Source organism: Mustela putorius, unplaced genomic scaffold (genome assembly GCF_011764305.1).
Source record: "Mustela putorius furo isolate JIRA1106 unplaced genomic scaffold, ASM1176430v1.1 tig00000765_pilon_pilon_pilon, whole genome shotgun sequence".
In the NCBI taxonomy this organism is placed as follows: domain Eukaryota; kingdom Metazoa; phylum Chordata; class Mammalia; order Carnivora; family Mustelidae; genus Mustela; species Mustela putorius.
This window is the reverse complement of record NW_025421470.1, coordinates 7636349-7662022: the sequence shown is the minus strand read 5'-3', so window position 1 is coordinate 7662022 and position 25674 is coordinate 7636349. Positions and strand designations below refer to the sequence as shown.

Below are 25674 nucleotides of genomic sequence, written 5' to 3'. Positions count from 1 at the left end.
CATATTTTGAATTAGTGATGGGGTAACAGTAATTTATATTTACTGATCATGGCTTACCCCTAACTTTATAGTCTTTGCCCTCTAGTTTTAAAAAGGGTATTTGGCAATGCCTTACGTTACACGTAATACGCACAGAGGGCATTTCCGTCCTGTTTTCCTGTATTTATTGTTGTATACAAATACTTAGGGCCTAATTTTGTCATATTTGAGCCCAGAATGCAGTCCTAGAGAGGTCAAGTAACTTGGTCTTTGAGGGAGCAAAAATTTGGGGCAACATTTATTTAATCCACTCAGCTCTTAGTTCCTGAACCTTCTCTTTACTGTTTACTCAGGGTTGTTAGTTTTTTTTTTTTTTTCCACATAATTTCATGAGAAATCACATCTTTCTATTTTCTTTAGCACTTATATCAGCCGTTTCCACTTCCCACATGCCATTGGAGTCATATAATTGTGATCTTTTTTTTTTTTTTTTTTAAATTTCTCCAAGGCTTTGGTGCAGTAATGACTTACCTGCTTTTGGGGTTTACCCTCTTTTTAGTTTGTCTCCTTTAATTTTTATGGTAGAGGAATATATGTATCAGTCTGTTTTGCTGTGATCCAATTTTCTCTGCTAGACTGACTTGAGAGTTTCTTTATCATTCTCCTAAACTGAAGTGCTTTTTACAAATTAATTTACTGCTTAGCAACCTTCTTTTTTGTTTAGGGTGGTTGAGGTGGAAGATTGAGTATGGGGTCTTAAAATCAGACCTAGACACATGTAGATTCTTAGATCTTTGAAATTTTCCCATGACTGTTTCAACACTTATTAATAAGAGGCATTTTGGTATAGTAGAAAATAAGAACTTTGGTGTGGGACCAGAGTTCACAAGCTGTGACCTTAGTCCAGGCGGGTTCATCTCTCTGAATTTGCTCTCCCCAGCGATGAAATGGAAATCACACTGCCTGCTTATAGGGTTGTTGTGAGAGTAAATGTGTCAGCTTCTCTCAAGTATCTCAGTAGAGTAGTTGGTGCACAGTAAGTGTTCAGCAAATGTTCTTTTCCCTGCAGTTTTACTCAGAATTTCCTTTCATATCCCATTCTGAAGTCTTGTGCTTTTAAAAATTTTTTTCCTTTTTAATTTTTTTTTTTTTTTTTTTTTACAGCTAGGACTATTTCTAGGGGTTTTGGAGGAGTCCTAAATCATTTTGGTTTTAAGAATTTTCACTTGACATCTCTAGTTAGTGAAAATGCCTTTTCTCTGTATGCCATTTGATCATCTTATTGGGAATTAGAGTTAATAGAGGTTTTTTTTTGTTTGTTTTTCTTATTAGGTATAAAACCATGTTTTTTTCTATTTCTTTTTTGCTTTGACTTCTTTGGCTGTTGTAATTATAGAAAGTCTGTTTCTAAAATTGTTCTGTGGAAAAATAGGACACTTCTGTTGCTTCCTTAATGTTAGTGTAAATGAATAAAAGTTTATAAGAAAAGCCAGTCACAGTATAATTTTTAGATAATCATGTTGGAATTTTAATGCATGGAATCAAGTTGTAGATCTATCAGCTTAGTTTTCCCTGATTTCATTTTTGTAGCTTATTCTTTTTAGGGAGTGGGTAGCTTATTTTTAAATTGGCATCTTCTAAACTATCTGATTGTCCCTTTAAATACTATTGTGCATTAAATTTTTTTTATGTGGATTAAATTTTTAAATCTTGAAATATATATGCAAGACTATACAAAACCTGTAAAATAAAAAGAAAATAAAAAACAGCTGTGTGCTTCGCCAGTTTAAGAAATAGAACAGTACCTATAAGTATTACTGAAGCCTGTGTCATACTGATTATTTTTATTTGCTGCTTGTCATACTTACCTACTAATTTAGTTATTTTGAAGCTCCATATAATTTCTAGTTTTGTGTCATTATAAAACATTGTGACATGAGAGAAAACTTCACAGCTATCATTTAGTTTATTAACTCCTGAGTTAATCTGGATTTGCCATATCATGCTAATGCATTCATTTCAATCATTGTTTTGCCAATCTTCATCTTTGAGGATTAGCATTAATTATATAAATCTCAGTCCATCACTGCTTTTAATTAGTTGTCTCCATGTTCTCCCTCTCTCTCCTTCACTCCCCCCCCCCCCGCCCCACTGTAGAGACAGGTGCCAGGAGACTGAATCTGATACCTACGGGGGGAATTCCAGGTGTTTAAATTCAGCCTGTTGAAATTTTCTCCCTGCTGCTGTAGGTTGTTACTACTGTTATGCAGTGATTTTCAGACAACTAAAACAGGCTTTGTAGGTTTAGCTTTAAAAACCAGTTAAGCTCAGTTTCTAGATTGTTTGTAGACTGTTATGTTGCCTTTGGCAAAATGTGAGCTAAAGCATACAGCAAAAGATTTAGAGGATTATAGGAGGTTCCTGTGGTAAGGATAGTAGATGCTTTTCATTAGCATCTAATTTAGCTCTATAATTGTGAATGACTGCATTTGTGGGGGGGAAAGTTGAAAATTCACTGGAGATTTTTCTCAAAAATTTAGAGGATGATGGATTTTTAGTCTTCTTTAGAAAGAAAATTATATTTATAGTTTGCAAAGTAGCTTTGGTGTTTGCTGTTACCTGCTTATTGTCATAAAACACTGACCTGATATAAACATATTTTTTTTTGATAAGTGAGCAGCCTGAAGGATATGTGGAATTATCACTAGAATCTTAATTTAAAGCAGTCCAAGGTCAAGACTTAAGGAGTTTTAGCATTGCTCAGTAGATGATGGCTTAGTTGCCGCATATGTCAACAGCAGGTTTTGTAACTTGTAGATTTGCTTTACCCTTTGCTAAAGGCTACTTTTCAGATGAGTAGTGAGGAATGGTCGACTTTTCTAAAAGATGTCCTTTTTAGGTTCAGACAGTTTTGATGGGTGCTTCTCCTGACGCCCGGTCACTTGTACTCTCCTTTGTGTCACCGGCCCACTTATATTCTTACCTTTGGATGTTTTGTACAGTAAGCGTAATCTGCCACTTTCTAACGGCTTTTAATAGGATACAAAATGCTAATGGTTTATCTGATTCTGCTTTTTTCTTATGAAGTCCTTTGGTATCAGCAGTATCTATCCTGTCGAAACCATTCAAGTTGGCAAAGTGTAGATAGCATTGTAAGTAACATTTTATAGGTGAAGAATGGGATGTTGAGAACCTAAAAGATTTGATAATATATAATTCATAGCTAGAGATTTAATTCACATTTCCTGTCCCCATGGTCCATGCTAGAATGGTAAAGATGATTTATGGGAGAAAAATGGTTAGAAAACTATGTCTTTGAAGTAAAAATCATTACTCCTGAGAGTTCAAATACTGTTACTCTTTGGAATAAAACTGTTTTGATGTAGTACTTTAATGTTCATTCATCCATCCATCTGTCCACACAACCTCCGGAATGGGTATCAGTTGGTCCCACGTCTGAGGTTTTACCATAGCATCTAAACTGGAAATATGTTCTTTAGGAATGGGGTCTGGAATATAGGCAATGATCTTAGACACAGGCAGTTCCTAAGTTACAGATAATTCATATATTTACATCCCCGTCTCTGAGCTGCACTTCCCGGTACTGCTCTTGGGAGTACAAACGTCCAGTGTTTAAAGAAGCTGGGAGTGCACAAATGGAGAAAGGAATGAAGAGCAGAAATATTTGGGGGCAATAAATATACATTTGAATCTGTATTATGACCATTTCCTAAAAATGTTTTTCTTCAAGCTACCTTGGTCATTGTAAACTTTATTTTATAATGTGATTAGAATTCTACCAGTTAGGAGTTCATTTGGACTAACTAGTAGCCTCCTTGTTGAGAGTTGCAAACATGAAAGTAAATTATTTCAGTCCACTTGATTTCTTTCTATCACATACCTGAAGTGAGGTAATAGGAGTTTTTTATGGTAATTGAGGAACACAGGACTACTTAGGAGAAAGGATTACAAAGCTGGGTGATTGGGATTCCCTAAGGTAAAATTTAGGGAATTAGAGATATCAGGAGTTGAGTACTAACAAAGGAAAACAACGTATATTTGAGACTTTCTTCAGAGAGAGAGGATCTAGAATTGGTTACTTTCTGTATTTTCAGTGGTCCCCAGTGTCCATGATCAGTAATGTCTTTTGGTATCAGTAAGTTTCTTTTGGCTGGCTTGGGAACTTGGCCAACATAAGCAACATTGTTTCATTAATAATATTTATTGAATTCCATAGTATCAATTTAAAAAGTATATTTTTAGGCTGAATATAAATAAGGTGCGTTGTAGCCTGTGCTTGGTCTAGTCTCTTCTCTAATCACTTACTCTCAGTTGATAACAACATTCAGGTCGTTTTTGTTTTCCCATCAGTCATTATAAATTTTGCTGGTCATTTGTGAAATACCAGTGGAAGTAGTAAGTAGGAGGTACAGTGAAAGGCTGACAGTAAAGTAGAAGAAGCCACCTGGAGAGCAGAAGAGGGCTTGTGGGCTTAGGGGAGCAGTTATGCACAGTGTCTCAGAACTTAATTTACAAATAACAATTGGTAGATTGATACGTTATCCTTCTTGTAAAGCAGCTTGCATTACCTCTGCTTACCTGATAGTAAGCCACGATAAAAAGTGACTTTATATTCATACTGATTTGTGAATTGATGGATATTAGAAAATGTAAATTTTTCCCAGATATATAGAATAGCAGAATATTGACCCCTTAGTTCATACCTAGAAATGCCTGAAGTTTCATTGGTAGTAGGCAGATTTTGAAACTTTTTCTTCCTGACAGTTGAATACTTTACATTTTATATATATAATTGATTGTCATTAATGGAAATTATTTTCAAGTAAGCATAAATAAATGTTAGTAAACAAATTTGCAGATAATTTTATCTCTGTTTTGGGGATTGTAGTTGCGTTAGATGTTCCTCAATAGGGGTAATTGTCTTGCATCCTTATCTCTTATCATAATCTGTTTTTCTTCACACAGTGTTATAGTTTTGCTGCTGGACTCTTCCCTCCCTCCCCCCACCCCATCAGGATGATATGAGACTTGAAAGAAGACGATGCATACAGGTGACTCAAGTTTTGAAATACAGTAAAGCTGTGGCTGTCTGAGCGAATGTGGGAACTGGTGCTGTATTTTGAATGCGGGAGCTTTCTGATAAACAGCATTAGTGGGGGGAATTATATTTAGATCAATAAATACAAAGTTAGTTGGGATATTTAATAAATGACTTTGGGAATCCGTTTGATAATTAGTGACTTACAGTGTGGTATTCATACAAGTACATCACAGTGATTGTTAGGATTGCTGGTCTTGACCTTTTTGAAAGTGGTTGGTTGGCTAATACTTTCTTGAGAATTGAAGTGTTTCTGTTTAAAATAAAAAATAAAAATTCACTAATATTCACCTTTGTGGTTGAATGTGTGTGTCCTTCAGATCCCCATTAAAATAGAGCAAATCTTTTAAAGGCATGGGGAGTAGGTGTTAGTAGTGTATCTAAGACCGACAGTTAAATTAAGGGTATTACACCCATGGAATAACATGGTCTGGGATTTTGTTTTTTCTTCCCTTGTTCGCGCCTTCATCCTTTCTTCATCCCTCTCTCTTCTCTTTCTTCCCTTTCTCCCTTTTGTTATTTGTATTTATGCAGGAGAAGCATTATAAAGGCATTTTGGAAAGAAGTTTTTGGATTGCTTTAGTATGAGTTGAGGTGATCTTAGTGATGGAAAGTGGGAAATTGGAAGCTAGCTCATCTGTGACTATGTTCGGACTCTTGAAAATACAGGGTAGTTAATGGATAATGTGTTCACTTTCAAACCTGTAAGTTCCTTAAATCAGGCTGATGGTGAGGTGTTTTGTTTAACCAAGTAGCTTATATTTGCAGACTTTGTCAGGATAGTCTTAATTGGATTATATTTATAAACTGTTTGAAAATGTGGTCTTTAACTGGAAAAGAAGTAACTACATAAACCTCATGTAGATAATTAATTATATTATTGGTGTAGCTGTTAAAGTTTTTGTGACTAGTTTTTCTTTTTGGTGATCTTTGTTTTCTAAAGGAAAAATTGACCTTTTTGACTTTAAAGTGGGAATTAAAAACATGTCTCTGCTATTTTGAATGAAGGTATATGTTTGAATATATTTTTAAATTAAGTTATAGATCAAATAATATTTTACATTCACGAGGGATTCAAAGAATTTGATGGTAATTTCTTTTTTAAGTAAAAGGTGATTGAGTCATCCTTTGTGCTCTGTCTCTCAAATGGGCACATGTGTGTCTGCCTGTGCAAACTAGAGCTGTGCCGGGTATGCATTCTGGCCGAGGGGCTGAGAAAGTTAACACAATGCTGAGGCTGAATCGCACCGTCGTAGCGAAATAAATAGGAATATTTGCAGAGAAATATTTTAGAATTTTATGAAAATTTTGTTGTCAGATTTTTAAGTTTGACCTTTTGGTGCAGGAACAATTTCTCAGCACTGTCAGCTCCTGGATTGCTCGTTGGGCACTATACTGCACATTGGCTATACCAAGTAGATGCTCACTTTCAACTGAGGTCAGTAGAGGAACAAAGTATTTTGGGGGTTATCTCATAGATTGATCCATGGATATTAATGATCTTGGGGATTTTCTCTAGTGAAATTTGGAGGTGGCACAGTTGCTGTTTTATTTCTACTTTAATCTTTAATGATACGAAGCATTCCTAAATAGCTCTTTTTCTGGAAAGGCTTATGGATGAAATGAAATACATTTATAAAGGTTACCTAGTTAATTTCATGAGTTCTGGGAGACCAAAAAAAAAATTCTACAAAGATTGGATTTATGATATAACCCAGTCTCTCTAATTTGGCCTTGTAGTCTTTAAAAACTGTCAGCATTTATTGGCTTATAAAGGAAAAAAAAACTCAAGAAGGAAGATCTAGCTTTCTGTAATATATGTATTATCTCTTGGTGTATTTCCCTTTTAACAGTTTGCAAATTAATAATTGTTTTTGAACATAAAATTAGCAGCTGTCCTAATCATCATTAATTAATGCAGCAGTTTGCTCTTGTACTACTGTGCACACATTTTATTATACTTCAGCTGATAGAACTTTAACACATAAAAGCTCATAAGGAGTTTTTCAGTGAAAGTTATTTCTAGAATGCTTATGCATACTTGAAAGTGAATATTCTGTTTTCCCTGGGCTTTTGTGGTACTGACTTTATGTTGGTTAGATGTGATGATACCCTCCTCTCTCATACCATTTCATCAATTAAGTGCAGGTACAGGGGTGCCAGAAAGCATGTTGAAGTAGGTGTTGACTGATGATTGGTCTTTCACTAGCAAAAGCTTTACTAATAGATTTTTACTGAACACCAAGCCAGAGTCCAACTTTGATGCATCTCTAATACTTGTGTATATAGGTATTCTTGTACTTGTTTAATTTGTGGTTGTTTTTTGCATATTTAAAAATAAGAATATAAAGTTAAATTGGGTTATTTCTTGATTTTTGGATGAAAAATTATTTGTGACCAAACATTTATTTGGTTAATTTGTACCAGGTACTATAATATATGTATATGTATGTAACATATATAATACATGATATGGGTGCTCAGCCCACAAGGGTCCTCCTGCTTAGGAATCAGGAGCACAGTTTAGTTGGAGGAGGGGGCAGATACGTAAGAAATGATTCAGTGGATATTTATGATAAGTTTTTAAGACTTATGTATTGAATTTAAGGCATCTAGAGCAAAACCAGAAAATACTCTTTGGTTAATAGCATTCGCAGTACTGGCCTCGCCTGACAGCCACATGCCCATGTCACTAGGATCTACATTTGTGTCCCACTCCTTTCTCCTGCGCTCCAGACTCAGCGGATGCTTCCTGGATGTCTCTTCTGCACACACCCCTTCACTCCCGTTCATTTCTGTTAGAGAGGAATGACATTCTACCTAAGCATACCATTATCCTGGGAACCTAGGATCATTTTTTACCCTTTTGAACTAAGAGGTAACCAGATTTCATTTATTTAAAGGATGTAGAATCACTTACTTCTGAGATTGCATTAGTAAGATGCACTGCCTCAGAGATTACTGTGTACATTAACATAAAAGCTCTTGTATTTTTTTCAGTTTACTTGATAAAAGGAGCTCCCCACCCTTTTATTTGTTATTTGTGCTCATTAGCATCCAATATTTCTGAAAAGCTGTGAGATATAGCAGTTGATGCCATTCTTTATTTTGTTGACATAGGCTTCTTTAACAATTAAAATTGTCTTTGAACATCAGTGATAAGCTCGTCACTTTAAAACTTGAAATAGTTCTGGAACATAAAGAAATACCACTTTTTTGGGAGGAATGCATTGGAGATTTATTTTAAATTGTGCCAATTTGTTCATAGAGTCGTTATCGTATTTCTTTTTTTTAAAGATTTATTTATTTAGTTATTTGACAGAGATCACAAGCAGGCAGAGAGGCAGGCAGAGAGAGAGAGAGGGAAGCAGGCTCCCTGCCAAGCAGAGAGCCCGAAGTGGGGCTTGGTCCCAGGACCGTGGGATCACCACCTGAACTGAAGGCAGAGGCTTTAACCCACTGAGCCACCCAGGCGCCCCCGTATTTCCTAAATGTATGAGTTTAAGTGCTTAAAACTAATACATCAGAATTTAAAGTTTTAGATTATCTAATTTATTTTTAAAATGTCAGTTTTACAGGGCAAGGTTTGCATAGTTGAGCTGTCAGAGAAGTATAGTATATTACTATAGAACAGTTAGAAGCCAGATCTGTAAACTTCAGAAAAGAACGTTCAGATCCCACTCAGGTGCAGGGTGTGTTGGGTGTGTACCTTTAAATATTTGGCACATCTTGCCCACTGACTCCTTTTGGAATTGTTCTTCACACGGCCCTGCGCATCTGGTCTTTCTGTGTTTTCCATTCATTTCTGAACCCAGGGCTATCAGATTCCATTAAAGTGTGTTGATTTGAGACTCTTTCATAATATGATCATTTACTAGTTAAGCTTGTTTTTTTTAGTAGACATTGTTATTTTTTAAAAATTTCCTTTCCATTTTTTTAAAGCACTAACATCTGTTCATAAATTTTTGGTTATATGTTAAGTTACTTTTTTTTTTTTAAAGATTTTATTTATTTATTTGACAGAGAGAAATCACAAGTAGATGGAGAAACAGGCAGAGAGAGAGAGAGGGAAGCAGGCTCTCTGCCGAGCAGAGAGCCCGATGCGGGACCCGATCCCAGGACCCTGAGATCATGACCTGAGCCGAAGGCAGCGGCTTAAACCACTGAGCCACCCAGGCGCCCCTTAAGTTACTTTTTTATAATTGATTCCTAGGAGTGTAAATATTGGGTTATAGGGTTTGGAAAATGTTAAGGCCCTTGATAACAACTTTTCAGGAAACTTTTTGTTGATATGTACCAGTTTACACACACTAGTGTTACATAATTGTGTGTTTTCTAATATATCTTTGTGAGCATTGAGTATTATAGTTAAAAATAACTCTCTAATTCAGTTGGCAAAAAGAAGAATCTCCTATTTTGGGAAATAGAAAAGTAATAGTGTATACTCAGTGCAGGAAAGAGTTCCCCATGCTTCCGAAATGTGTAATAAAGTAAGAGGTGCCTGGCTGGCACGTTTGGAAGAGCATGTGACTCTTGGTCTCAGGGTGGTGAGTTCGAGCCCCATGTCCCGTGTGGAGATTACTTAAATAAAACTTAAAAAAGGAAAAAAAGAATGCATAAAGTAAGCAATAAACCTAACACTTCGGTAGATATTCTCCTTCCAGGATTATTTCTTTCTAGCAAATCATTTTTAGTTAATGCCTTTATAGCATTTGCATACATTTGCTTACTGTTTTTTTGTTCCACCTGGTCTGACAGTTCCTCAAGATCAGAGCGAGGTGGCTTATCTTTCTTGTATGCCCCGTGTCTTTGTAGCAGGGTTCTTGGGACATTAAAAGGTGACTCAATGAATCCTTGCAGAAAGAGCAATTTTTGCCATCTCAGCCCCTAAAAATATCTTAATGTGAATGTCTGCTCTAATAAATTTCTTAAAATGGTTTTAAGACATCCAAATTATTTTCCTCTTATATTTCATATTTTAATTATTTCAGCTTCTGGTTTTTAAGTGAAAGCAATTAATGATTGCATCCTGTTCATATCACATAAGAGAACATATGATATGTGTGGAAATGAATGGGAAACCCAGGGTTAGCCACATTGCAAAGTTGCATTTCTTAGTGTTTAGTGCCTTTATTTTAAAGTGAAAGCAAATAAGTTCATATTTGTTAGTATTAGATTTTCAGATACCTACTAAATGGACCTCCAAAAGAATGTTTGAGCTCTGAAAAGATGATAGCAGGGCAGTTTTTTGAATCTCTGCAGTTTTCTCTAAAAACAGGGTAGCTAGAACAACAAAACCAAAAACTCATGTTCAGCGGCCTCTACAAGACTAGGTGAAAGGTATCCCCACAAACCCTAATATAAGTGGGTGGGAGCAAGTCCCCAATAACTGCAAGACCTGCATGATGTCAACATTTGTACGGAAGAATGCAGAAGGAAGCAGCAGGCTATCAGGCCTGAGAACAAGAGAGAACCTCAAGATAGCCAACAAAACTCCCTGCAGAGTGTGTCAAGCAAGTTTGAGAACAGCAGCAGAGACTTAAGAGGTTTCTCACTTCCCAGGATACAAGAGGTGCACGGGAGTTCTTTGGGGTCAGAGCTGTCTCGTCCCTATGAACTTGGAAAGCCAGTTGAAGGTCCCTTCCTGGCCAAAGCCTCACACCTCCGGAGACACTGCTGGGAATAGAATCCACATTAAGCAGGGTGGAGGCAGGGGAGGCAAAGGGAAAAAGGTCAGATAAAGTGGGAGAAGGGGAACACACAGGAGATCTCATTTATGAGGCTGCATTTCAGTACCTTTCATAAAAACAGGAAAGACTATTACTAAACAGAAACGCTAGCTCCTCCAGTTTTCTACAAGTTTTTTTATTTTATGTGAAAATGAGCAACAGACAAGGATCATAGTCAAATTTCTCACAGAGGGTTTTTTATTTTGTTTTGTTCTGTTTTGATTTGGAAAGACAGCGAGTGCGTGAGAGAGCATAAGGAAGGGGAGCTGGAGAGGGAGAAGCAGGGAACCTGAGGTGGGGCTCGATCCCAGGACTGTGAGATCACAGCCTGAGTGGAAGGCAGATGCTTACCCGACTGGACCACCCAGGCACCCCTCCCACAGAGTTTTTGTAAGAAGAAAGGAATAAGGAGCAGAATAATATTCGTGCAGACCATGAAAGTGTGCCAGAAAGAAATGTCCCTGAAACTAGTGAGAAAACTATAACCTAATGTTTCAGAACAAACCCAAGCAAATTTAGAAAGTGATAAAAATATGAAAGAGCAACATAAATCTGAATAGGGAAGTCTTAGAAATGTGATAACTGAGGAAAGAGAAATTTTCTTAAAAAGTCACTAATAAAATGAAACCGAATCTAGAAGGAACACAAGCGTGAAAAAGCACGTAGAGAAACTGAAGAGAAATAGGAGAAAAAAAATTTAAAAAGAATGGAAGAAAAGTAAAGAACCATTAGAAAAAGATGATAGTTGCTAAAGACCGTAAGGGATCAACTATAGAGTAATAAAAGATCCTGAGGAAGAACCAAAGCACTTAAAATAAGTACTAATAATTATAGTTGAAATAAATTTCCTGAAATAAAAAAAGATTTGCCAGCACAATTGGAAAGGGCATGTTGTATGCTTATGTAAATAGATCCAGAAATGACCAATAGGTGGGCATATTTCTTAAAAATTACTGGACTTGAAAGAAAAGAAGAATCTTGGGGTAGCTAGGCAAAGACCCAAGTCATTATTAGCAGGAAAGGGTATTAGAGTATCTGATTTTGATAGCAACACTTTATGCCAGAAGCAATGGAGGTAACGCCTATTATTTCAAGGAAAACAAAAGAGAACCTGGAGTTTTATAACCAGCTAAATTGACTAAAGTGTAAAAACAGACAAAGTGTTATGAACACATGTATGAAGTTGGGGAACTTCTGTTTCTTTGAACACTTCTTGAGGAATCAGCTAGAGAGTAAACTTGGGCAACCAGGAGGAGTTTAGGGACTAGATGTAAAGGAAGGTGTGATACTAAATGATGATATCTGTGAGTGTGATACATGATGTCTGTACTCTGCAGTACCAATAACCAGAAAAATAAAAGGAGAAGAAATTGCTGTTTGCCTCATAGTTATTAATGGGGAGTGAAAGGATATTACTTTAGAACAGAGGCTTGGAGAAGAGGAAAGTTAGGGGCAATCAGTAGGGCATACTTCTTCAGCTCAAGACACATAATGAAAAGAGAGGGAAAGAGAAGATATTTGGGGGTATGATATAAATACATTAATATAGAATTAACCATCAGTACAAAGTACAAGCTCCAAATCTCAGTTTCTTCCTGTGGAGAATAAGAAGCATAATGATGTATAATAATACTTCATAATACGTGGAGTACAGGGTGTGTATGTTTCACTTGCCCGAGAAATGTGCTCTTACTTTTACTAGTATTATCTCTCCATCCAATTATTGCCATACTAGCTATGCATATTTCAGGCTTGCATTTTCTCTTTTTTTTCTCTTTTCTTTTCCTTTTTAAAAATATTTCATTTATGTATTTGACCGAGGGGGAGAGAGAGAGAGAGAGAGAGAGAGAGAGACAGAGCAAGCACAAGCAGGGGGAACAGCAGAGGGAGAGCCATTCCAGGACCCTGGGATCATGACCTGAGCCAAAGGCAGATGCTTAACCAACTGAGCCACCCAGGTGCCCCAGGAGCTTGCATTTTCTCAAATTTCTCCTGTATTTGAGAAATTGACATGTCTTCTCAAATTACATGTTAATGTCTCAAATTTTTATATTCTTGTATTATCAGAGTTACAGTCAATTCAACTTTCTATCTCATTTACATTTGTGTTGAAGGGCTGTTTTATTTTATTAGACATTAGAATTATGCAACTTTGTGGCCTACAGTTTGGACTTGGAGTTAGGCAAAGCATTTCCAGGGGCAGGTTAGTAGGGAAAAAATGTGATGGATAAAGGCTTTTTTTTTCCTGGGGAACCAAGTTAGCCCAAAATAAACATTTTGCTTTTTCATAGTTATGAAAGGATTGTATAACATCCATTTTTATCTGAATATAGTAGAAAATATCTTGTCGCAGTTATGCAGATGTGAAAGATACCTGAAATCCTTAAGCTGTCTTTTTCCCCCCATTACCATGAGACACGTTTGTAATGTTTTTCTTTCTTTGAGAGTAGGGTCTTTTCCAGCCTCTCATCTTTTTTGTAAGTTGTGTGTGTGCACGTGCCTGCGTGCATCACTCTTTTATGAAATACAGTTTACGTACCACAAAATTTAGGCATTTTATGAATAAATTTGAGTTCTTATGGAACTCACACAGTTGTGCAGTTATCACCACCACAATCCAGTTTACCTATTTAACTTAAAAATAGCCCAAGTTCACATAGAACTTCCGTGTGAAGAAGAAAGTGAAAATCAGTAAAGCAGTAGTAATCCTTTAACATTCAGGTAATAATCACTGTAATTTTTTGGTATTTATGTTGCCTGTTACTTTATGTGCATATGGCTCCTTCAGACCATATTTAAGAAACAAAATTGGGGTAATAGTTTACTTTTTGTAATCTTTCAAAATTTAAACATTTCTCCATCATTAATATTCTTTTATAGTATCATTTTTAATGGCTAATTAGTATTCTACAAACCATTCTACGATTTAACCTATTCTCTGTTGTTGCTAATTAGTTCATAAATAATGTTTAAGTGAACATTAGTGTGTAGTTTGTGTTCCTCTTTGATTTATTACCTCAGGTCCAGTTCCTCAAAGTTGCAGTTGTTGAATTAAGGGATATGTACATTTTTATAGATTTCTGATACATATTTTCAAATGTACTTTTTTTTTTTTTTTAAAAGATTTTAGTTACTTCAGAGAGAGAGAGAGAGAGAGCGAGCAAGTGTGAGCGGGGAGGGTCAAAGGGAGAAGCAGATGTGGATGTGGGGCTCGGTCCCAGGATGCTGGGATGATGACTTGAGCTGAAGGCAGAGGCTTAATTGACTGAACCACCCGGTGCCCCTCAAATATCTTTTTAAAGTACAATTTATGGTTCTACCAGCTACATATCAGAATTTTCCCAGACTCCACAATCCTGGGTATTTAAACATGTTTGTCAGTTTGATAGACACAACAACTTAATACTTAATTTCTATTTGTTTGAATATTAGTGAGATTGCATATGCTCTGTGAGTTTCCTTTTAGCATTTGCTGGTATTTCTTCTAGTTTTTTTTTTTAATTTGTAAGAGTTCTTTATTGAATCCTTATTATAATGTCAAGAACAATTCTAAGCAATTTACTTTTTAAAAAAAGATTTTATTTGTTTTATTTGAGAGAGCATGAGTGAAAGAGAAAAGGGAGCCGTGGGGGGAGAAACAGAAACAGAGGGAGAGGGAGAAGTAGACTCCCCTGCTGAGCAGGGAGCCTGATGGAGGGCTTGACCCGGGACACTGGGATCATGACCGGAGCCAAAGGCAGATGCTTAACTGACTGAGCCACCCAGGTGCCCGCAATTTTCATTTTTTAACTCATCTACTCTTCATGGTAACTTTGAGATCGGCATGATGATTAACCCAGCCAGAGATGAGGTCGCAAAGCTAGTATGGATAGAGCTAGGATGCAGACCAGAAGCATGATTCTACACTCTTTTTTTTTTTTTAAAGATTTTATTTATTTATCAGAGAGAGGGAGAGAGAGAGAGAGCACAGGCTGACAGAATGGCAAGCAGAGCAAGGAGCGTGATGTAGGACTCGATCCCAGGACGCTGGGATCATGACCTAAGCCGAAGGCAGCTGCTTAACCAACTGAGCCACCCAGGCGTCCCATGATTCCACACTCTTAACCAGTATGTTCTTGCTGACTTACTGCTAATAATACATTTTCCAGTGTGTGTTTCTAAGTTTTAATTAAATTTAAAAATTTTTGTTTCAGTATCACTTTATACAGGATTTTAAAGTTTCTGCACGGAGAAACTACATATTATTTATTAGTGTAACATGTGGAACATAATAGTTTCTCAAATGTTTGTTGAAGAAATGAGAATAAACCCATTAATATCCGTTGATGGTGGTGACCTTTTATTTTCTGTATTATATTTCCTCTTGTAAATGGATTCCCAAGGGCTTCGTAAATAACTTACTCTTTGGTTTTGATGAAATGCAGTAAGTTTATCTGTGTTAGCTTTTCTGGAAAGTCTGTGGGAGTAACTGCTTCTTTAAAAAGGACCATGTGTTCTTGAGCAAGTGTGAATTGTGAAGAATGTGTATCATCGACAGTGATGTGAATTATAGATTGAAGTGAAATAAAATACGTGTTTTGGTACTAGGAATAATTTGATGCAGTTTGGGTTTTGTAGTTTTAGAAAAACTGGTAGATTTGGCCATTGTTTCAGAAGAATGAATTTTTGAATAATGTATTTTGATCTACTCTAAGAAGTAAAATCCTTTAAAAGGAAAGCCCCAACTAAGAAAGATGAAGTAAGAAGTTATTGCTGTTTAAGGTTTAGATAGTGTTGATCAGTTAATTTAAGTTTTATTTCTTTGTAGGTTTTTTCTCCCTTTTCCTTTGGTGGTTGACATCAGGCTGCTTTGTGGTCTTTCTTTAGTTTGGTCACTCTAGTCTTTTAAAAAAAGTGTAGCAATCTATATCATTGAATGGATCTGTGTTAGAGATTAGGTTAAGGAGAAATACAAATTTTTCTCCATTTTTACAAACCATCCACAAAATATACTCCATGAAATCAGTTACTCAATAAGCAGACACTTAAAATGTGAATATTTATCTTGTAATACAAATCTAGATTTGCTTTGTATAAAGTTATAAAAGCAAAAAAATAAATGTGTTTGGTGCTTGCTGTTTCTCTAATCTAGCCTTCTTTCCTCCTTCAGAAAGTAGTATTTTTCAGACTATGTTCAGCTGACATGTTAAATTCATATTTGTACTTTTCTATATAAGCCTTAATTACTCAATTTATTTACATGTGTGTATTTGTAAAATTTACTTTATAATCTCACTCCTTAGTGATAAAATCTCTCTCTCTTTTTTTTTTGGAGAGAGAAAGTGCATGGGGGGGGAAGGAGGGTAAGGGAAAGAGACTCTTCAGCGGCTCCATGCCCAGCTTGGAGCCCGATGTGTGGCTAGATCTCACCACCCTGAGATCATGTCCTGAGCTGAAATCAAGAGCTTGATGTTTACCAGTGCTTAACTGACGGAGCCACCCAGGCACTCCTAAAATTGCTTTTAATCTTAAATTTAAAAATTCTTCCTTTGGCTACTTCTGTCACTTTAAATACAGTAATGTGTTTATAGGTCTGTTTTATTTTTTAAAAAACTAATGACTGTCCTCCCAGAAAGTTGACATCAAAGAGCTCTCTGTTCTCCTTCTCTTCCTGCCAATTTCTGTTTCTCTTTTAAAGTTTTTTCTTTTGATTATTACTAAAATTTTATAAAATTGATGTAAACCTCTCTTTCTTGACCTATCACTTTTGAACAGTTTCTCTTGATTTCCCAAGACTTGCAGTGAGGTTTTTAGTACCTTTCATATTTCTTCCTACCTCAGACTTTATCTTTCAGTTACTTTTACATAGTATGTACATAAGTAAATGCACTTATACACCTTCCTTAACTATAATTGACTTCCATGTTTTGCTTTGAGATTCTTTTGAATTTTGGGAAAAAAAACACCTGTACTGGAAAAACAGTCTGGTAGGGCCTATAGAGAGGGAGATGTAATATTGTGTCATTAAGTTTGTTCCATTCATAGGAGAAATGTTAACTCTGGGACTGAACTGTAGTGTTGCAGTGTGATGGTTGATTTGGAGAAATGATTTAATTGTGTGATATTGTAGGAGTTTACATGCATTCAGCTTTCACTAGAAAGTTTTTAAAAAGTCTCAGATGCAGAGTAATTGTTTATGACACTTGTCACCTTTGGTCGATGCATGACCCTTTTTTCCTAGTATTCCAGTAATAAATACCTGTGAGCCCCTGTTGCCCCGCTGGAGTTTGAACTTCTCTGAACTTCTCGTCTGCCACTGTTAGCTTCCCTCCAGAGTGAGAGGACCGCATGCAGATCTGGTGTGTGGGTGGAGCCATTGGACCGGCGCACTTCAGTGAGTGTGAATTGGGGTCCTGGCAGGAAGGTTCGCATCTTTCCGCTACCAGGTTGAAGGGGCCCCAGTAAGCAGTGCGGACTGCTGCTCTTGCTTGTCTAGCCCTTCCTAGGCCTGTGGTTTAGCATCCTTATATGGCATTTCTCTGGCTTTTGCCTGGGGGTGACTGTGTGTAGGGGCTGCCGTGACCGCAGTGGGTACTTCTTACAGCCATTAGGAGAGAGGAGAGGACCGGCTGTGCAGCAGAGAGCTGTCTAGTGCATCCAACCAACTTCTGTCCCTTCTTCTCCTCTGGTTTTCCTTTCTCATTCAGAATGGCACTGCCACATCTGCTGTGGCACCTAGTGCCAGCTTTCAACTGTAGGTCTGGCATTCCTTTGATTATTGGTCGATTGCATTGGTCTTTTGTCTTAAAGAAATCTATCAGAATCTTTGATTCACTGTTAAGCCCCTTTCCTGTGTCTTAATTAGTTTTATTTCTGTGACTCTGCTACTATTTTGGTGGATATTATGGATAATATGAGTAAGTTTGCTTAGTCTATTTAGTGCTCTAGATTTTCTGTTTTAGATGTGCCCTCTTCTTCCACCTCAGGAAACTGAGCTTCTAGGTGTGGTGTTGGTTCCTTTTCTTGCTGGTGGTCTAAAAGGATTTTTTCAGGCAGTATTCCCACTCTGTTTACTAGTGGATTCTGGTAGCAAAGTTGACCTTTGCATGATGCAGTTGAAAATCCAAGCATAACTTTTGACTTCCCAAGTAGTTAACTAATTGTCTCCTGTTGACCAGAAGCTTTACAGATAATAAAAACAGTCAATTATCACGTATTTTCTGTGTTGTATGTATTATATCCTGTATTTTAAAAATTAGCTAGAGAAAGCAGATGTTACTAAGAAAACTGTAAGAGAAAATACATTCACAGTATTCTTACTGTATGTATGTTAAAAAAAAAACAAAACCCAAAAACCTATATAAGTGGACTCATGTAGTTCAAACCCATGTTGTTCAGAGGTCAGCTGTATATATTAAGAAGTATGTGGCCTTTTTGGTCTCAGTAAAATGTTCCTCCTGTATGCAGTATACTCGAAGTAAACACTTAACGTCTCGGTGAGAAGCAGCTCTGTTTGAACTCAGCACCGGTTCTTCAGTTTCTGCCTTTGTGACTTTTGATTTGGGCTCTGGAAGTACTTTTTTCTCTGGCCCTTGTCCAATCCACATGTTTTACCTTCCCATGGACAGACAAATGGCCTCTGTTACCTGTTTTTGGAGGATGGCTGCTTATCTCTTTGAGGTGCTTCCCACCCAAGGCTCTTGAAAGGGAGCTTTTTAGGGGCGCCTGGCTGGCTTGGAAAAGCAGACAAATCTTCCTGATCTCAGGGTTGTGAGTTTGAGCCCCATTGTTGGGTGTAGAGATTACTAAAATTAAAAAAGCTTTCAAAAGTCAATTTTTCATAATGTTCGTTTTTTAAGTCGGACTGAATATACTCCCTAAATGTGTTGAATCTGTCCTCTTGTTTTCACACAGTATGGAAATTGACAAGTGAGTATTTCATGCAGTTTAAGGTGGGAGCGCCTGGCTGGCTCAGTCAGTTAAGTGTGTCCCTTCAGCTCAGCTTATGATCTGATCCCAGCCTTCTTCTCCCTCTCCCTCTGCCTTTTGCTCCCCCTACTTGTGCGCTCTCTCTCTCTCTCTCTCTGTGTTAAATAAATAAATAAAATCTTTATTTATTTTTTTTTATAAGATTTTATTTATTTATTTGAGAGAAACAGTGAGAGAGAGCATGAGTGAGAAGAAGGTCAGAGAGCGAAGCAGACTCCCCATGGAGCTGGGAGCCTGATGCGGGACTCGTGGAACTCCGGGATCATGACCTGAGCCGAAGGCAGTCGTCCAACCAACTGAGCCACCCAGGCGTCCCAATAAATAAAATCTTTAAACGAAATAATGCAGTTTCAGGTGAAGGCACTTAAGAACACTGACTTTCAACTTTATTGCCTTGATTAGCACAAGACAAAATGGGTTTTTAACCCTCAAGTTAATTTGCAAGAATCTTTTTTTGTGTTAGCAGTATGCATTAATTAGGATAACATTTAGCTAAATAAAGGCTTGATCAGTGAACTTTTTATATTTCCACAATACCTGGATGAGGGAGCAAAAATATATATAATATATAACCGAGTATTGTTAATGTTCTAGGTGTCTTTTTTGTTTCCTCAGGGGGAGGCGAGGCGGACGAAGATGGAATCATACCCCAGATTGAATTAGTTGATCCACAGAAGTAAAGAACAGTCCAAGATTTTAAAATTTATGTCTCTAATACAGATTTAAATAAAGTTTACCTTCTGTTTTCATAAGCAGACTTATGAGAATGGGGTGTGTGTGTGTGGAAAACATCAGGATAGTTCTTTAGTTGGAGAGTACAGATAATGTACTGGGTTTAATCTTTTGTAAAAGAGGGTTAGCAAAACAAAATGGTGGCAGGCTTATTTTATGGATGTGGTTTTTACACATTTGACCAAAGTAGTTGCTTAAAGTTTTTCGAGTATTTTCCAGATTTCAAGTTTAAAAAAATGAGAACACATTTCTCTCTACTTGAAACTATAAAGGTGCATTGTATATCTCCATAAAATATAAAATCAGTATGGTATGATTTGTCTTTTCAGATAACCTTGGATGATTACTTAGCATAATAATGGCTTGTTTAGACATGTAGAGGAAAGAGCCATACACACACACACACACACACGGAATCATTAACTGCAGATGAGAATTTTTCAGTTACTTATTCTAAATATTTTTCTTTTTACATTATAAGGGAGAATGTAATTGAGATTACTTAACAAATTAGTAATTAATTGTATACTGAGAAAATTTATTTTTTTTTCTAGGAATTCTAAAACACAAGTGTTATGTAATGAAGCTTTATTTAGCAAGTTAACTATTTTTAAAAATTTGATGTGTTTAATTTCAGATTCTAACAGTAATACCCACTGACACTTCCTAAAAGAATTGATGATAAACTAAAGAATATTTAAATTCAGGATGTTTTATCCTGGAGCACCTCCCACCAGGCAGAGATGTTTCCTTGTGTCTCTAGGCCCATAAAGAAAATAAGAGTGCCAAGGTTTTAATTTTTCCCTCTTCAAGGATGGGGAAATTTTGTGGTATGAAGAATGGTTAAGAGATGGACCAGGAAACAGTTCTTTGTGTACATGGAAAATGCCTTTTGTTTACTGCTGCTGATCGGAAGACAGGCTTAGGATTGCCTTATCAATGTGGAGGGAATAAGAGAAGCCTGACCCTGGGAGAATTAGCCAGAATAGTAAAAACCCAGGGATAAGACTGTGAATTAAATTGATTTAAAATTTTTTCCTTTTTATTTCTCTTCTGCCTTTATTCTAGTATTAAAGGAGGCTCGTAAGCATTCTAGGTTTTTAAAAAACACACCAAATGATATCTAAAGTTAGAAGTAAATGGAGATCAACTCTTTCAGGGAATGGATTAAAGGCTTTAGGTTAGAGTGATTTGCACACCTTTTTTAAGCCTTGATTAGTAGATGCTGTAGGTAGTGGCATGGGAAATGATTCTGAGTAATCTTTTTCGAAGGTATATTTAAATACTATTTTCATATGTACAACAAACCAAGACATTGGTATCTGACTGATATATTGATTATTCATAGATACTGTGTTTGAAGATCGTTTGGAAGGACTTTATTTTCATCTATAGGATCTTTCTCTTACCCACTATTTTTCTGAAAGTATAGTTTCTTTTTAAATAATACTAGATGATCTTTAAGGTTTCTTTCAGCTTTAAAGTTCAGATATTGATCCCTGTCCTCCCTCTTAAGAAGCTGACTCTGGTTTGGTTTCTTTGGACTTTAAGTGGTTTTCATCCAGAATCCCTCAGTAGAGAGAACATGAGAAGAAATAAGGAAAACAAGTGTGGGTGGTGGGTGCTTGAAGATGGTGGAAAAGTGGCTTCAGTTTTCTTAAAGGGGAAGATAATTTGCAGTGATAGAGTACCAACATGCTGTTTTCCTTAAATCTGATGCTCAAAATCTGCTCTGTGTCTTTATTCAATATATTTTACAAATGCTGGAAGTCTTTCTGGAGACATTTACAAACATTGTGTGGAAAACATATTTAAAAATTGCTAACTTCACCGTGTGGGATGAATCTGTACTCCCATTTAGAAGGAGATAATTGCTACGATAGGTGGGACAAGTTGATCTATTTTAAAATAAAATTGTATCTTTTATGAAGCTAGAATTATAAGGCACAGATGAGAACTGTGTCTCCTTGACATGTTTCAAAGCATTTCTCTGAATATGTGAGATTAAAGAAACTCTCTCAACCACTAAGAATTGTCTGAACACTGATGTTCTTTAAAACTATCTTTGTAGCCGTTAGTATGTATGACAGAGGTTTTCTTTAATGTTTTATTCATTATTAGAAAATTTACATATGAATATAATATGTTTATATTATGCTTATATTTTAGTTGAACTTGGTTTCAAGATGAATCTTACTTACTTGGTCACAGTTTGCATATTCGAAGCCCTATAGGCTAATATTTAATTTTTTAAAATTATTGTTGAAATTTTATGTTAACGTGTCATAATTAAAAACAAAAATGTTATTTCTTTTAAATCTGATAAAGCTTAAGACTGCCAGCAAGCCATGTGTTCTGTGATGCCCACCTTTTATTTAGTCTTTCCATAATAGAATAAATTCGCTTTTGTAGGAGTCCTTTAAAATGTAATATTTGAGAATCTATTTGAATGTATAGAAAGACATTTACATAATGCTTGCTTTTGAGTAGGTGGGGAAAAAGTTGAAATGTTGATCACAGTTTCTGTTAAAGAGACTCATATCTATATAGTAAAAAGTTAAAATTACAACAAATACACTACTTTTACTGTATTCTGGGTGTATTACTATTGAATTGCTTTTGGAGTCGAAGGTAAAATATGATTTTAATCCTTTACAATTGCTGTTAATTTTGCTCTAAACCTGAAAGTGTTAACAGCAACTTGAAAATGTGACAAAGCTCAATTTCATTTCTTGTTTATTGCTTGTTTTCCTATTGGACAATTGGAAGTAGCTCTGCCCTGGCAACTAAAATAGGCTATTTGCATAACCTAGTTTGATTGGCTAGCATTCCGACTAACAGTTCCAATCATATGGTGTCGGTTTAGTGGTAGGCTATGCTAATTAGCCGCTGTTGCTGGGGTTCAGGATGGTTTCTGTGTGCTGTTCTGCGGCATTGTGTTGCCTGGTGAGAGACATTGATAAATGAGTGTTTAATGATCTGCAGCAGTTCCCACTCACTGCGGGCAGGCGGATTTTAGAACAGAAGTGGAAATAAGGATTTAATTGCTCTGTTAAATACCTGTAACCAAAATATGTGTATTATATTACAGAAGTTAACTTGTATTAAATTTTTATCTAATTAAATACTTTAGAACATTAAAGGGAAGTATTTTAGCTTTGTGTCTTAAAAAAAAAATAAAACTCAGGTAACAGCACTATGCACAGGTTTTCTAAAACCCTGTTCAGTAAAATTGATCATTTTTTTCCAGATTAGAAATAGTACTGTTGCAGTAAGTAGCATATTTAATTTTTCTCGTGCTTTTGACCTTTTATAAAGGTACATGTTTGTTTTTAATAAATTGATGCAAGGTTTTGGGCAGAATTTATCTTGTACTGCCCATGTAACCTAGCAAATAGGAGCATAAACTTGAGCTCCTGGTTCATGTTCTTCTGTTCAGATGGAGGATCAGGTGTTAGTCACTACCTCCTGCTATTACTGCCTTTCTATTTAAGTCGTATGTTTTAACTTTTGCTTGTACTATATTATTTTTGGTTTATATTAAGTCTTTATTGGGTACTCTTTAGTGGGAGATTCTGTAGGAAATAGAAAACTCAGTGCTTTATTCAAGGAACATGAAAGGTAAAGAATAAATACTTGCAAAGTTAAATAAATACACAAAATAGTTGTACAGAAAGGGCCATAAGGATTTATCTAGAAGAGTAAGGGGAAAAAATCTGGCATTTTAAGGACAGGGACATGGGAAATGGGTTGAGTAGTCTGGGAAAGGCTTAAAGAGGGAACCCATAGAACTTATGTTAAGGTTTTAAACATGGCTTAGGATTCAAATAGTTGGAGAGTAATAAGAAAGAAGAACATTTTAGAATGAAGAATAGATAGCAATGGAATAAAAGTCATATTTCTGGTATTATTCATTTGTCCAATATAGGTAGTCACATTGATTGATCCGGGCCCCCAGTATCTTAGCTATTCAGTGCCTGGGCTTCCAAGCAGGCTGGTTGTCATTCCCTTAAAATATGAGGTGCAGTTTTAGTGTTCTGATTCTCATTTTCTTTACTTTGTTTTGTGACAACCGGTGCTTTTCCCTTCTTGTGTCTGTTGGTTAAAGCATAGGACTTGTTAACTTTCTTTCCTCCCTCCCTCCTGGCCCTAGAGCAGAGAAACACAGGATGGCACCAAAAATAATTCATGTGAATTTAGATGTCTGTGTCAAGTCTACCAACTTTACCCCTTTAATTGTTCTGTCTTTGATTTAAGAGCCTAGTTAAATTAGATAGACAAGCTAATTGGACACTCTTATAGCCTTGCAAAGAATAAAAAGAATTAAACATTTAACATTTGATTTTAAAAATATTTTCTTAGGCATATATACTTTATTCACCTACATCGTCAAGGGAACATAGACTCTTGGAGCTAGGAAATTTTAAAATCTAATGAAGGTGGTTGAGGAATGTCTTTAAACTGTGTCCACATGGTAGAATATCCACAGTATAAGAGAAGCGGAAATTCAGAAGTGGGAGTGATGCGTTTTGGATTGGGAGTAGGAAAAGATTCGTGGTGGAAGTGCTATTTTCCATGGTCTTAGGAAATGGATAGGATTTTAGCAAGTGATGATGTAAGTCTACAGGGTATGGAGGATGCTATCTAGTTGAAGGTGGAGGCCTGTTCGGAACATTTTGTTGACTGAGGTTGATGGTAAAGAGACTGTGATTGAGGGCCATGAAGGATGGACAGCACAGACTTTGAAGTTTCTCTTGTAAAAATTGGGGATTTAAAAATTCTTTCAGCAGGATTTCAGTTTTACTAAAACATGTCTTCTGTGAATGTTTACAAATTTCAAAGTAGATCTTACCTTGATTTTAAAATACTAAGATATGATACTGAGTAATTTCAAGATGTTTGGTCTGAGCTACTGGAAGGTTTGAGTTGCCATCACATGGGATGGGATATTCTACAGGAGAAGCTGATGGGGGGGGGTTATACCTATAAAAAGTCATGTTTTGGATGGGTTGCAACTTTTTTAAAACAACTTTATTGTATTGTAATAGATACATAGTAATTTCACATGTAATAAACTTCCCTCTATTTAAAGTGTATGATTTGATGAATTTTGACATGTATCACGCATGAAACTTTAACCATACCTGGGATAATGAACATATTCATCCTCCTTCAAAAGTTTCCTTGTACTTCTTTTTAATTCTGCTTCTTGTTCCTTTACCTCCTCCCCTCCCCCCAATCCCTAGTGACTACCAGTCTGTTTTCTCTCACTATACATTAGTTCATTTTTTCTAGGATTTTGGGTAAATGGAATCATACACTATGTTGTCCTTTTCTGTCTGATTGGTTTCACTCAGCCCATTCACTTTGAGGTCCATCTGTGGTGTAGTACCGATCAGTAGTTCTTTATTACTGAGTAGTCATTGTGTGGCTATATCAAAATTTATCCATTCACTTGTTGAGAGCACATTGGGGTTGTTTGTGGTTTTTGGATGTTACAGGTAACGTTGATGTGAATATTGAAGTACAAGTCTTTGCATGGTCATGTTTTTATTTGTTTTGGGTAAAAACCCAATTATGAAATGACGGGATCATATGGCAGGTATATATTTCACTTTAAGAAAACTGCTAAACTGGGGCGCCTGGGTGGCTCAGTGGGTTGGGCCGCTGCCTTCGGCTCGGGTCGTGATCTCGGGGTCCTGGGATCGAGTCCCGCATCGGGCTCTCTGCTCAGCGGGGAGCCTGCTTCCCTCTCTCTCTCTCTGCCTGCTTCTCCATCTACTTGTGATTTCTCTCTGTCAAATAAATAAATCTTTAAAAAAAAAAAAAAGAAAAGAAAACTGCTAAACTGTTTTCTAGAGTGGTTGTGCCATTTTGTATTCCTGTCAGCAGTGTATAGGAGTTTCCATTCTTCCACATCTTTCCATATTTGGTGTGGCCAGTCTTTTTAATTAATTAGCCATTCTAATAGGTGTGTAGGGATATCTCATTGTGCTTTCTGGTTTTTAATGATGTTGAACATGTTTGTATGTGTTTATTTGCTTTCTACATGTCGTCTTTGGTGAAATGTTTATACAGATCTTTGACTTTTATTTTTACTGTGGAGCTTTGAGAATTCTTTATTTTGGATACAAAGATTTTCTTGTA

The 25674-nt window shown here is 36.3% G+C and overlaps 1 protein-coding gene across 8 annotated transcripts in view; it reads left to right on the top strand.

Moving 5' to 3' along the window:
- DYRK1A (dual specificity tyrosine phosphorylation regulated kinase 1A) overlaps positions 1 to 25674 on the top strand; it is a 141342-nt gene that overhangs the window by 46539 nt on the left and 69129 nt on the right. For 4 of the 8 annotated variants that reach the window (XM_004762157.3, XM_045084505.1, XM_045084507.1 and 1 more), the window contains exon 2: positions 4966 to 5051. The exons of 2 other annotated variants lie outside the window; for them this stretch is intronic. In XM_004762157.3, the coding sequence (XP_004762214.1) occupies positions 5042 to 5051 (10 nt within the window). In that variant the 5' untranslated portion in view covers positions 4966 to 5041. Of the gene's footprint in view, positions 1 to 4965; positions 5052 to 6443; positions 6537 to 25674 lie in introns of all 8 variants that reach the window. 2 more of the 8 variants (XM_045084508.1, XM_045084510.1) reach the window with 1 other exon arrangement.